The sequence below is a fragment of the Taudactylus pleione genome, unplaced genomic scaffold (genome assembly GCF_031769625.1).
Source record: "Taudactylus pleione unplaced genomic scaffold, aTauple2 ptg000017l, whole genome shotgun sequence".
In the NCBI taxonomy this organism is placed as follows: domain Eukaryota; kingdom Metazoa; phylum Chordata; class Amphibia; order Anura; family Myobatrachidae; genus Taudactylus; species Taudactylus pleione.
In genome coordinates, this window is record NW_028284419.1 from 11,645,364 (window position 1) to 11,659,748 (window position 14,385).

The following is a 14,385-nucleotide window of genomic DNA, read 5'->3' on the forward strand; positions in this document are numbered from 1 at the left end:
CAACATCGACAGCACGCACCCTTTGGTGCGAGACCCGGAGCGACGGAGAGCCCTTCGCTATCCGGGTCTCGCGCATGCGCACGACGGAGCTCCCTCCGTTGTGCGCATGCGCAGTGGGGGAATATCGACCCGCTTGCGAGCGGGTCTGAATGACCCCCATTATCCACTAATGTCTGCACTTAGCTGTGTAAGGTAATATTGTACTGTAGAAGGTGGTAATTGTTAAGAATGATGTGGAATGTTATACTACCCAATATATGTATGTGTTCTTTTTCTGGATGTTATAAAGAAAATACAGGCACATGCCAAATTACCTAAATAAAACTTCACCCACTATTTTGCTTAATTTGCCTGTGGTAGTACATCGTCAAAGTGTTTACTTATTAGAACATGAAACTCTACTGACATGGTAAAGGGGAGGTTGTGTGACTGCTGAGGAACAATAGGGGGTTAACCCCCCCCCCCCCCTTTCTACTTGGTATGACCCCTCCCTTTCATGCACCTGAAAAGTATCAGATTGATTGAGCAGCTGCCATTTTTTTGTTTGTGGTCATGAGATGCATGAATGAGCCAGCATTAGCAAGGCATGCTGGTTCTAGTAGTGCTAATTGGAGTTCCCAGGGGTGACTTCCAGGTAAGCTGGCTCTCAATTTGGATGCATTTATGTATGTGCCTTTATCATGAGGCCTTACATTTGCCAAAATATATATGTGCCTTTATTATGAGGCCTTTTATAATTGGTATATATTACTTTTGGGGTGGCGTAGGGCCCCCGAGGCTACTCTGGCTGGGCCTCCTCAGGGCATCACCATTTAATAAACATAGTTACTTTTCACATCACCTTTTTTATGTTTTTTTTTTTTTTTTAATTCATGTAATTTTTTCACATATATTTTATCCTCTTTTCCAACACTTAACTGCTCGCACACATCTATACTTTACACTGCACTGTCACTCTTTTTCCATTTTCATGTGATGCCCTGAGGTGGGTGGGGGGGGGGGGGCCTGGGCTGCACATTTTTTGGGGTGCTCTGCGCCCCTTAGTGTTAGGGACTGTTGGTGACAGAGAAGCCGATCAAAATGATCCCTTTCTTATCAGATTTTCTAATATGGCACTTAGTACTATTATAGCTACACTCCTTTTTCATGTCACTGTGCTCCAATACTAAAATTACTTCCTCTGTGTGACTCTGCACCAAAAAATTTAGAAACTCTAGTAATGGAATGTACAAAGTAATTGAAAGCTGATGTGGTAAAGCTAACTGTGAATGTTTAGTCTGCATTGTACCGTGAAAAGATGTGAAAACCAGCTCAGCACTTTGCTTTATTCTCTCTGCCCATTGTGTGATTATCCCAATAATAAGGCTGATCTATTTATTCTTTCTTTTAGATGCATCAAGGGTTATTGCCTCTGCCACCCCAGAAGGCTGCAAACGGGATACAACTAAGATTTGCTGGTGAGAGATTTTTGGTTCCAACTATATACAAGACTTGGAGAGACTCCATGCGTCTGTCTTCTCAATTACTGTTTTTAAGCTCGGTGTGAAGAATTCTCTTCACTGTGCATGGACAGAAAGCCAATGCGTAGGTAAGTACTGGAATAGAAAATTTACAGATTTATCTACCATATGTATATGTTTTCCATTCGGAGAAAAAGGTTCATTTAAAAGATTAAATAAATGAACTCCATGTTTTGTTGGGATTATGCCTTTGCCTACAAATGGCAGAACACCCTGGAAAAAGGAGTTGAGAAGAAGCACACCCCTGCTGTCCTCTGATGCTCCAGGACCTGCACTCTTGAGTTTGGGTGGGAAGTGCTTTTATAATACAATACCATCCATGCATGTTGTAGTTCTACAATGACTCCTTCACGCCCCCTAGTGAATATATATACATAATGTAACAAATGTCCCAGGGACCACTCATTTTAAAAATGCTGGTCCTACTCCACAGTTTCTGGGTCCCATCACAATTTATTCTCCATACCTGTAGTGCATAAAAACTCGCTATAGCGCATATTTTGCACTGAGAATGACATGTGGAGAAGGGCACAGGGATGGGAGGGGAGAGTACACAGGAGAGCAGAAGGGGTACAGACATGCAGAGAAGGTAGGGGGGGCACAGGAGAGCAGAAGGGGTATAGACATGGAGAGAGTGTAAGAGGGGGCACAGGAGAGCAGAGGTGGGTACGAACAGGGGGCACAGGTGTGGGAGGGCAGAGTACACAGGAGATCAGAAGGGGTACAGAAATGGGGAAAGAGAAACAAGGGTGGGAGGACAGAGTTGGATTTAATAAGTGTCATAATCTATATATAAAACAGTACAGACCAATGGGTTTATCACTCCATGTTTTATTACCGTAAGTAAATTGTCTGCAGCACACCAGTTTTACCCTGAAAAGTGCATCACTCTGTGAATAATAGGTCCCTCAGTGTTTCTAAGGCCTGGCGCTGTGCCCCTCAGTGCTTCTAGGCAGGACCCTTCAGCTGAACACTTCTCTCCTCTCCTGTGGGGAGCCTCTGGCCATGATAGTGAACAGATTTCTGCAGGGTGCTTAATGAAATTGGTATGAGATATGAGATGAGCTGCATCATTCAGATGATGGAAACGGATCTCTGTTCGTTTCATAGGTGAAGCCTCCTGGTGGCAGATCGGTTGTGAAGTTGGCTGGAGGTAGACACAGCTCGGCTGCAGTCCCATCGCTGTCCTCAGCTGCCACACTCTGAATTATTTTAATCAGCTGGAAGAGCCGGGCGCTCGTGGTCCTTGATACTTTGTACTCCCAGCTCAGCCTCGAACAGGCAGTCAGGCACTCTAGGAGGCAGAAATATAGAAAATAATGTGTCTGTGCAGGTGTAAACACACTAAGGATTAAAAAGATATTTAGAACACACTTAATAACATTCAGTAAAAATGTAGTAGAAATATTCAGCCTATAATAGCTGCCTCATGTGCACATATAAATTATAGTAGAAACAATTTAATTTAATTTATCTCTTACTCCCCACTAGGGCAACTAACACTCTGCTGCTTATGTGGGCGTAAAGGTCACTAATATAGCAATGTTTATTATAAATGTCCATTTCCTGCTTTGTATTATATTGTATTGTAAGTCGCTGGTTACTTATTTGTTTATGTACTATGTAAGGCGCTGCGGAACATTTGTGGAGCCTTATAAATTGATGATGATGATAAAAAAGGCCAAAAGTCAGAATTCTATCAGAGATAAAGTCCTTATTGAAAAATACAATCACCAGTCCACTGTGTGGGATATAAAGCATATAGCGTTTGTCACCATGTAATCGCGTGCTATTGTGCAGCGTTGTTACCGTATATCGATGTGCTGCCCGTTTGTAACACAGTTCCTCTCCAGTGGCTGTCAGCCAGGTCTCACCCCAAATACACTCTCCCTTCAGCCGCTCCAGACCGTGCCTTTGAGGGGTAGGGTTGGTTTTTACCCGGCCACATTCAGCTCCGTCTCATGGGTAAGGGCAATCTGTGTTTGTTGATCACAGGTTCGCTTGATGACACAGCCGCTAGGTCTTGCTCTGCTTATTTCTCCCACAGTTTAAACATAGGTCTCATATCTCTCCATATTATGTCGGTTATTTCCTTTTAGATTAAGGTAGTTACCACTGAGTCCACAGCCGTCCAGTACTGCCTTTTGATAAAACCCCTGTGAGAGGGGAGAAACATGTTAAGGGAGTCTAATATAGACTGATTATTGCAGCCTCAAATTTTAAATACTTTATTCTGCACTTTATCCGGCTGTGGACTCAGGGCCTGATTCAGACCTGATTCAGACCCGGTCGCTAGATGCATACGCTTGCTCCCAGCGTATGCGAATTCGGAACACACCCAGCAAGGCAGGCGATTGCAATGCATAAGGACACCCACTATGTCTTGACGTGCGATCACTTTGTGTATGCAGACGCCCACCAGCCTGTCTTATGACGCCCACTTGCGCACGCAGGAAGTGTATACAAACATCGGTACATCAGATACCATCGGGAGCATTCACAGCGCTTGTGGTTGCCTTTACCCTACCGCAAGCACTGCGAGCACTTCATTGTAAAAAACAGCAAGGTGATGTGTACTATGATGCTGCCTATTAATTATGCACGCTTCTGAAATGGCGTTGAAACACCAGGCACGCCTGCGTTCGCAGCTCCACTCTCCCGTTACTACTGGCCTGCCCCTGTTACCACCCACAACCGGCCTCTCCTGTCACTCATTCCACTGGGCTATCTTCGGTGGGTGAGCGAGCGCTTCCCGATTGCTCGGACTAGTTCGCGCGCACACACTGCGATGCATGCGCACATTAGCAAACATCGCCAGCAATGAGCGAACGCTTGCTAGCGACCGGGTCTGAATCAGGCTCTCAGAGTGGTAACTACCTGAATTTGCAGATGACTTGATACTGTAAGAAACTATACAATTATAATGTAATTTTAATTCTTTTTTACTATATTAACACTTATTGATTATCTTTACACTTCACTATCACCTGTTTTTCGTGTGATGCCCTGGGGATGGTCCTTGGCTGGGTTCTTTTGGGGTGCCCTGCACCTCAGACGTGAACCCCTGAATGTTAGGGATGCTGGTATAGAGGAGCCTTGACGCTGACCCGGCGCTTAATCGTATATTTGCAAATGTATGTAACTAATACCTCTGAAATACTACTATCATGTAGGGTTCAAGTATTTTTGTTGATATTGTTGCACACTGCTGGAGGGAACACCCTTTTTTTTTTTTCTGTGGTTCAGAGTAAACCCCGCCTTTTACAAGCACCTGTGCAATACCATTAAGCTGATGTGAGCGACCACTATATTTTTTATTGCACTATACAATTATCTGTCCAATCTGGCTGGTTGGAATGAAAACCTAGTAATGTATGGGAGCAAATGACAGTCGATCATATGGTCTTAAACACTGGCGGTGATTTGACAAGACGCCGACAGCGGTAATTGGCTGCTGTATGTGCGCAGCAGCAGCCAGTCACCGCAGGCAGCATCTTCTCCACCAATCACCGCCGACAGCGATTAGATGTTTTGCGATGCGTACACAGTGTTTAAAAAACTGCGGCTCCGTCGTGCGCATGCGCGAGACCCGGATAGCGATGGGCAAACCGTCGCTCCGGGTCTCGCACCAAAGGGGGCGTGCTGTCGATGTTGAGTGACAGCACGTCCCCTTTGGTGGGCGTGCCTGCCCAGACGGAGGTGTTCCCATGGGGACGCCTACCGTCTGGGGCCGGCCCCACTGACATCACAAGTGATGTCAGTGGGAGTGCCTTCGGCTCTGATAGAGCCGAAAGCACTCCAGGGCTTGCGGCAACGAGACCCTACCACAAGGTCTCGTCGCAAGCCCGATGGTCGTGATGGTCTTGACCATCGCGACCATCTTCCTGGCCGCTCGCTATAGCTGTAGGTGGTCACCCACAGCTATACGAGCGGCCAGGAGGCCGCTCTAAAAACGAAGAAGGACGGCCCTGATTCAGAGCGTGCACTCTGAATCAGGGCCAGAGTCCCTCACTTCCTGTATTGCATAAAAACGCACTATAGCGCGTATTTTGCGATCACTGTTTACTGCTTTCTGATGTCCTCTCTCATCGTTACTATGGAAGACTGTTTTGTGCTGTTTATTTATTTTTTAGCAGAATCCATATATTGTGTTAATTTTTGTATGTCTGTCATTGTCTAAATTTTACAGTCCGTTATTGCCAATGGTGGTGGTTGATGAGCACATGATTCTGGAAAATGCATTTAAAATATTTATTACTTCTGTAATTTCAGAAATGTGTTGCACCCCAAAACGCGTATCCTCCCTTCCCTGCCTATTCTATTTATAAATTTGTTCAAATGTTTTCTTCTATGCTGAGAGCTGAGATAGATTGCTAAGCCCATTTGCCATCTAGCTCCAGGTCCAGTTTCACTTTGCAGCTGTTGGATTAATGTAATGACAGCGCACCCCTTGTGTCGTTTACTCAACACTTTCCTCAGTCTTGTCGGTTCTAGCAGCAGCAACCGATTGCAGTGTCAGTTCCTGAATAAGGAGGGAAAAGCTCACAGATGCCAGATCTCATAGCCTGGTAATGAGTCTTATAGACTAGATATGGGTTGAATAAAATGTTATTAGGAAACTTAAATATACATGTGCAGGTGAAGTCCAAAATCTGTTATGTATGAAATTAGTGTACATGTTACATATGAGACATGTAAACAATACGTGTTCAGTGCTACTTTTTTTTTTAATTTGTTTATTTTGAGATGGACAAGCCATATTTTCTCAACTAGTCTTGGCTCTAGAGCACTCCTTTAAAACTTTACAAAACTTTTCATACTTTACAAAAATAGAGCTTTTATTGCTTTAGGATATACTGTTACCTGATCTGTTATTGATTGCATTAACATATTTAATATGAATTGCATATTAACTTACCAAGTTTAATATACAGTTAAGGTAAGCTTATCGTAATTTTTCCTGCACAGTTGTAACCAGAAATATTAAATTGTCTGGTGTTTCTAGTGTAACTACTGTAGGTAATGCCAACCGTAACAGACTTGTAAATGATATTTCAGTAATAGAAGTTTATAATAATTTTGTTGTGTGTGAACAGTTGTTTTTGTCAATGTCCCCTTTCCGTGATTTGGTAAGCTAATATTTCTGTGTGTGTGCTCTACCATAATTGATATCATGCTACATATATGTATTTACCATGTTATTAATATTCAGTCACTCAGGTGTTAATATTTGCATGTGTGTGTGTGTGTGTGTGTGTGTGTGTGTGTGTGTGTGTGTAAATGTATTAATAGCATAGCAAATATTTTCCTAGTAAAATAATGCATCCAATTTCATTTTCTTAAATACAAGCATACGTGGACATGCAAACATAATATTGCTGTTGGAGAAGGTTGGGTTGTTTCGTGGTGACAATATTTAAATATATGTTCTCTTTTTATACATTTGGTCAGTAGGGTGGAGGTGTGAAAGTGCAGAAACCAGATTAGTGGATTAAGGTATATGTTTGCCTTGTAGTACTAATTATTATTATTATTATCCTTTATTTATATGGCGCCACAAGTGTTCCGCAGCGCCTTACATAGTACATAGAACTAATAAGTGAACAAGAAACAAGTAACTTACAGTACATTACAGTGCAGGACAGGGACACAACTTATATACATTGCTGAAATAGTGATTAAAGCACTCACAATAAGCTGCCGGGAGTTGGCGGTCCCGTGTTAGGTGCCCTAATGGGGAGTAGAGAGTAGAAGAAAATGTAAAGAGAAGCACATGAGGGAAGAGGTCCCTGCTCATGAGAGCTTACATTCTAAGGGTTGGGGGAGGTCTCAATTGTGCATATATTGGGCAGTTACGCTAGTGATGACATTACAAGTTTTCCCTCGCACCCCATAGAGGTTCGGAACATTGGGTTGATGTCTGGGAATTAAATTTACCCATAGTCCTTTTCACAACACAAAAACACTTGCCCTATACTTTTATTAGGATGCATGTTTCTAAGTGCTCTATGCCCATTGTAAAAACAAAGTTTATTTATTTATTTTTTAAAACCATTCCATGTCCACTCATGTTAATTTAAGCAATAAATTTGGCAAAACAGAGTTCTATTTAAAACAAATAGAGAGGTTTATTAAATAAAAGGGTTGGTTCTGTGGTGTGACATTTACACTTATATACTATGTGCCTTTTCACATTTTCTGCCTCTCTGAAAACTGAAAAGGCCCCTTGGTGTACAAAGACACCCCTCAAGTGCGGCGGGTAGGCGTTCCTCGTTAAGTGTGAGGATGAACGGACCAATCTCATCAGTGGGTGTTGGAAAAACTTGTGACTCAAATTAACCAAGGCAGTCTCCTCACTCAAATATAATGTAAACTTGACCAAATGTTTTAAAGGTTGTTGCTTACCTTAATTCTTTACTGTACAAAATGAACCGTAAGAAAATGACCTTTTGAACAACCAATACCTAATTATTTTAGAATAAGCCTGATAAATTAATAAAAAAGCACAAGTCATCATTTTTAGCTTTCTTCATGTATATAGATGTATAATAGAAATGCATTTTATTTGATGAATTGTTCAAAAATAGATCATATCTGAAATGGATGTGGTCAATTTGCCCCGGATCCCCTTACAATACTGAACTTACACGCAAACGTCCCCAGTTTGCATGTCCATCTGCAACGGGCTGCAAGTATAGATTATGTGCAACTCAAAATATGGGAATAAGTTCTGTGCATGAGTAGTGTGAAAAATGATACATCACATTTATACATATATCACATAGCTCTAAACCAGCCATTTCATACAAATGGCAAATTTAAAGTGCAAAATGTTTAATATTTTTGAAGTTATAGGTTTTCTTTGTAAGGCATCTGAAAATGAACAAATGGGTGTTATGTCTTGGAGTCTCACTGTGGAAATGTGTCTGCTTGTTACAGTTAGAATGCAGGGTATGTAATTTATATTCCAGTTGTCGTGATGCCTGTGCCGGAATCCTGACACCAGTCAGACTCCCGGTGCCAGCATACCTACCAGCGGCATCCCGCGGGTAAGTGTTGGAGTTAGGCAGAGGGTTAGGGTTTGGCACAAGGGGGAGGGATTAGGGTTAGGCTGTGGAGAGGGTTAGATGTAGGGGTAGGGTTAGGATACTTAACGAAAAGTGTCTGTATCCTAACACAGTCAGGATGCCAGCGTCGGGTTTCTGACCCGTACCCAACCCGAATGCAGGTGTTGCTTTTTTGGACATCTAAATTACCTGGTTTGGTTCTTTGTCATTTCAGTGCTGTCCAGGTTTTTAGGGCAGCAGGTTGATGGTCTATGCATGATTGCCAGATTTATACTATTACAGGTACATTATAGTTAAACATTGATGCAGTTATATATAAATAATATGTAACAGGCTGAGCAAGGCACTGGAAATAAAAATACCAAGCAATAACGTTTGAAATCAAAACCTCTGACATTGAAAGCCAAATTTCTTTCCTTATTCATGACAATTTGGCCAGAAGGGGCACTGTTCCACTTTAGTTTACAATAGTTTATGGAATTCATTTCAGTATGGAAACTGACTAATGCTAGTATATATCAATGGGGATTCTTACTACAGTGAACATATAATATACAAACTGAGAAATACAAATTACAATAGGGCTGAGACTTTTGGTGGAATAAAGTCCAAGCGATCTGGTAACCCGTTCTGATATGGAGAAAGTTGTTTCTCCCAGGTAGTATCCTTTCATCTAAAAAAGGAGAATATTCAACACCAACACATGCACAGATTCTGTTTAACTAATACATGTTTATACCCAATTTTACAGAAGCACATAGGCATGTAAAAAAAATGTCAGTTAAGTTGACTCTTCTTGCAGGACATAATACAAAAACTATCGTCTTTTGTAAAAAATTTTAAAATATTTGACGGACCCGGTTTTGAAATGTAAGTGGTGAAATTGCAGATTCAGCTTGTACATTTCCTATATAATGTTCGTGGAGTATTTTATAATACCGGGAGATTTGTATGCCCACTTGCTCAAAGTTTATTGTCAGTACATTTCTGATTTTGTCTGGTTTATTCTCAGGTGTCTCAGCACTCGCCCAGGTGAGACTGGAATGGATGTGACGAGCCGTTGCACCCTGGGAGACCCCAACAAGTTGCCGGAGGGGGTCCCACAACCGGCCCGCATGCCTTATGTCTCGGACAAACATCCACGGCAGACCCTGGAGGTCATCAATCTCTTGCGGAAGCACAGAGAGCTCTGCGATGTGGTGCTTGTGGTTGGTGCCAAAAAGATCTATGCCCATCGGGTTATCCTTTCCGCTTGCAGCCCTTACTTCCGGGCAATGTTTACAGGAGAGTTAGCTGAAAGTCGACAGACAGAGGTAGTGATCCGGGACATTGATGAGCGAGCCATGGAGTTGCTTATTGACTTTTCATACACTTCACAAATAACTGTTGAAGAGGGCAATGTACAGACACTGCTGCCAGCTGCCTGTCTTCTTCAGCTTGCAGAAATCCAGGAGGCCTGCTGTGAATTCCTGAAACGGCAGCTTGACCCATCCAACTGCCTAGGTATCCGAGCCTTTGCTGACACTCACTCATGCAGGGAGTTGCTGAGGATTGCAGACAAATTTACCCAGCATAATTTCCAAGAGGTAAGATGTGTAAACCAGAAAGTCAATGCTTTATGTGGGATAATGTTTCCCAACAGTTGCGTGTTTGGTGTCATTGATAAATGACAAGTGACACAGTAATGACAGCTAAAGGACACCACCTTTACATAACCAAAACACATGCTGTACTTAAACACCACAATGGTATCCTCTAGCCATATGTCAATACCCTTCCCACGACTCTCTGATTGCACACTTAAAGCTTATATCCCATTAACCAGTTTCCAGGAAGAGTAGCTCAAGCTGTTAAAAATGCCCATGCAGTATGGGAATATTAGGATTTAGAGAAAAAGCTACTACGTAAATGCAGTCTAGCAATTCACTTGTAAAATTGCTATGCACTTTATGTATCAGGATTGTAACTTGGTGAATCCATAAACTTCTTCCTCATGACCCAGATCCAGCCCACAAACTAGCTACACCATAGTGTGTGTAGGTGATGAGTATACTTAATGCACTATTGCTTCACATTTCCATTTGACATTGCTAATTAGTAATTATCTTCTATATCTGCAATGCTGAAAAATCAGTCTTGTCACTGAGCTGAGACCCCTAGGTTATAGAAGTATTTTATGGGCCTTTCCTAAAGATGGTGAGTCCTAGTTTTAAAGAATGATGGCCTTGGATTTGGCTATTTTGTCTGTCTTTTTTTTATAGTCTTGTTGCTCAATAAAATGTCAGAAAATACCTTTTATAAAATGATCTGCTGTAGAATGCTGTACTTATCACATTTTATTTTGCAGTTATTACTGTAGTAGACCGTAGCTGGAATATTCACAGTTCTTTTTAAAGGAAACCTGTCACCTGCATACAAGTTTACATTGAACATATATGAACTTTAGATTTTTTTTTCTTCTGTCTTGATCTTTTTATATGTCAGTACAAGGTCAGTCATTTTGTGGGCAGCTATTAATATTCATGAAAGAGTATTCTGCCAGAAGGTATGATGTTTGTTTTTTATTTGTTCTTTATTTATATGGCGCCTCAAGGGTTTCGCAGCACCCAGCAAAGTACATAAACAATTGAGCAGAACAAGAGAATAGTGACTTATGCTGGGTACACACTGGCAGATATATTGGTTGATCAATTGATCGCCCAATATATCTTGTGTGCGTCGGCCAATGTGTACCAGCGATGTGTCTGACTACGTTGTTCAGACATATCGTGTCAGCTGTGCTGCACAGCCGATGCCCTATATATCTGCAGATATATTGGGGCATCGTGCTGTGTGTACGGGCGGTCAGGCGACTGCCCGTACACTTGCAGCAGAGGCTGCGGGGAGGGGGGCACGACATGGCCAGTGGGACCCGCGGCCAGATGACAGATGATGGTTTTTCAGTGTGTATGAACAACCATCATCTGCAGATATATCTTGATCACTCAATCTGCAGATATATCGATTAGGTGTGTACCCAGCTTTACAGTAAAAGACAATGCAGGACAAGTACATGATATATAAACATTGCTGCAACAGCAGTCATAACACTCAAATAAGTAGCACGTGGCATAAGTCAAAGGTTAGGTGCCGTAAATAATAGTAAGGGATGGAAAAGCACATGGGGAAGAGGGCCCTGGTCATGAGAGCTTTCATTCTAAAGGGTAGGGGCAGACAGACTGGGTAACACAGATGAGGTAGATAGTGAGCATGGATCAGATTGTTATGGTGCGTACACACGGTATGATAATAATATTGTTCAACTATAGATCGTTCATATCGTTAACTTGTATGCAGTGAACGACCAGCGATGCGCATTCCCGCATGGACGATAACCATATCTATGGTCGTCCGTACATGCAGGCCAACTTGAACGATTTCATCATAATTGACATGTTCAGAGATGTGGCAGGATGACTTCACTGAAATCGACATCTTTCAGTGTGTACACCCAATATAGTTTGTCCTGCACTACAGAAACGTTCAAAGGAAATTGTTCAGCGATATCGTTGGTTGTGCAGATCATACCATGTGTACCCAGCTTTAGGATGAGAGATGGAAGGCTTTGATGACTGTCCAAAGTTTTGCAGAGAGGTGGAGAGTTGACTGGGAGAGGTAGAGAATTCCAGAGGTAGGCACTCTGCACTTGAAAAATGTAATGTGACATCATCAAGAGCCAGCTCACTGTGCATTGGCTGTGGTTGGTCACATGATTACAATACCCCAGGAACTTCTGTCTACTTCAGCTGCTAATTTAAATGTGTTAAGCATTTGTGATCTAGAGAGGGACATAATTTTATAACGTTTTCTTTTTCTATAATGTTATGTGTGTATAACTATGCTGCAGATAGGATTTATTTTAATGCTGTTTTTTTACTGTGTAAAAATTACACTTCAGTTATTTTTAATGTAGATTTTCCTTTGTGAAAAATTTAACGTATGTGATGTTTAACGGATTCTGAAAGTTAGTGCTTTCCATTTGTTTTGCAGACAGACATTTCAATATAAAAGCAACTTTTAATTAAGTTTTATAGCGCTTGTTCCTTGCTTAAAGTAATAGTACAGCAAAACTGAGAAAGGTATTGAAACATTCTTTGTACGAGGAAGTAGTTAATGTTTTCCCATGGTGTTCTGTGTCTTTTAATTTGTGTACGATCGCCAGGGTCCCAGGTGGGTTTTCAGTCAAACGCTCAGATGGATTCTGCTTGTGATATCCCGTCGGATTTTGTTTCATGGCCTAAGAAGATTGTGTGCGCGTTCCCCTCTCCATAGCAAATCTATTTAGAGATCAAACTTAGTTTCTGATAGGCACGTTCCAATGCACATGTCATTTCAGGATTGACTGCAGCCTGAGAAAGGTGCAAGGAGTTATGGGGACCCTATGGCTCCTGGTAATTAGTTATTTTGGATTGTTGGGAGGGTTACTTCAAGGAAATCGGTCTTGTATACTTTTGATTTCAGTCAAATTGGTTTTAACAATAATTATTTACAGTAGGATACTCTTCCACTGTAAGGCCTCAGATGTGGTAAATTTTAGGTGTGATCTAGTTACAGTATGTGTTTTTTTTAGTTTTTGTAACAAAACACTAAAATGCGCAAAATTATTCCTTTTGCCAACTTACTGGTTGTTAAATACATTTGCCTGTGTATTTGTGTACTAGGTGTTTCACAGTGGCATACTTAGGAGTTTTTATTTATATCATTTTGTACCTGTATTATTTAATATTATATTTAAATTTAACAATTCCTGTACGTTACATGTGCAACTCTCACCGTGGATGACTGTCCATGTATACTTGTATGTTTTATGTACTGCAGTATGTAATAATTACACAGGTTCCAGTTAAAGCCTTTGTGATATCTAGAAGTAAAAACAGGTTTATTTAAAACAAACAAAAAAAAAAGTTGTGCATATACTGAAATATTATCCGCACAGTCTGTGTTTATACACCCTAATCCCCCCCCCTCCCGTATTCCCAAAGCATGTGCAGGTTTCAAAGTGTCATAATTTCTTTCTGGGACCTCACCCACCAATAGTTAATTTGCATTTTAGGTTAGGAATACTAACAGGAGGAACTAAATAAAGATGATGGGTCTAGATTGTGTCACTAATTTTGAAACATATTGATGGCCACATGTTAAGATTACAATTAACAAACTTTAATAGTAGAGCTATCTTGCTTATCTGAATGACCAGCACCCTTGAATAACAGGACTTGTCAAACTATTTTGAGCAGTTTTGAAAACTTGAACAGAAGGTTGGCCAACTTTTAGCTAAAGTTCATCTATTTCATAACCAAACTCCCTATCTGCAATTAGAGCACACTAATTGTGACTATAGTAAGATGGACACTTGTGTATTGATGTGCAGCTGTATGCAGCCTGGCAGATGGGCCAGTGCTGAACATATGAAATGTTTCTTCTCTGCATCCTTAGAACAAACCATTACAGTTCAGAACCAACTGCTCTGCATTTTGTCAGACAAGTGTTGTTCAACTAAATATGTACAGATAGAATTCGCACACATCAAACTCTTCACGTTAGCCACTATACTTACCAGAATTTACACACACACACACACACACACACACACACACACACACACACACACACACACACACACACACACACACACACACACACACACACACACACACACACACACACACACACACACACACTGTCTGCATTGTCTCCTCAAGGATTAAAGTTTTCACCCATCGGCCACATATAATTGTTGGAGAAACTGTAACCAGTCA

At 41.4% G+C, this 14,385-nt stretch overlaps 1 protein-coding gene across 4 annotated transcripts in view; it reads left to right on the forward strand.

Moving 5' to 3' along the window:
* KLHL20 (kelch like family member 20) overlaps positions 1-14,385 on the forward strand; it is a 53,645-nt gene that overhangs the window by 14,012 nt on the left and 25,248 nt on the right. For 2 of the 4 annotated variants that reach the window (XM_088482189.1, XM_088482190.1), the window contains exons 2-3: positions 1,391-1,588; positions 9,600-10,173. In XM_088482189.1, coding sequence (XP_088338315.1) covers positions 1,566-1,588; positions 9,600-10,173 — 597 coding nt within the window. In that variant the 5' untranslated portion in view covers positions 1,391-1,565. Of the gene's footprint in view, positions 1-1,390; positions 1,589-6,024; positions 6,089-9,599; positions 10,174-14,385 lie in introns of those variants that run through there. The other 2 variants (XM_088482192.1, XM_088482191.1) reach the window with 2 other exon arrangements.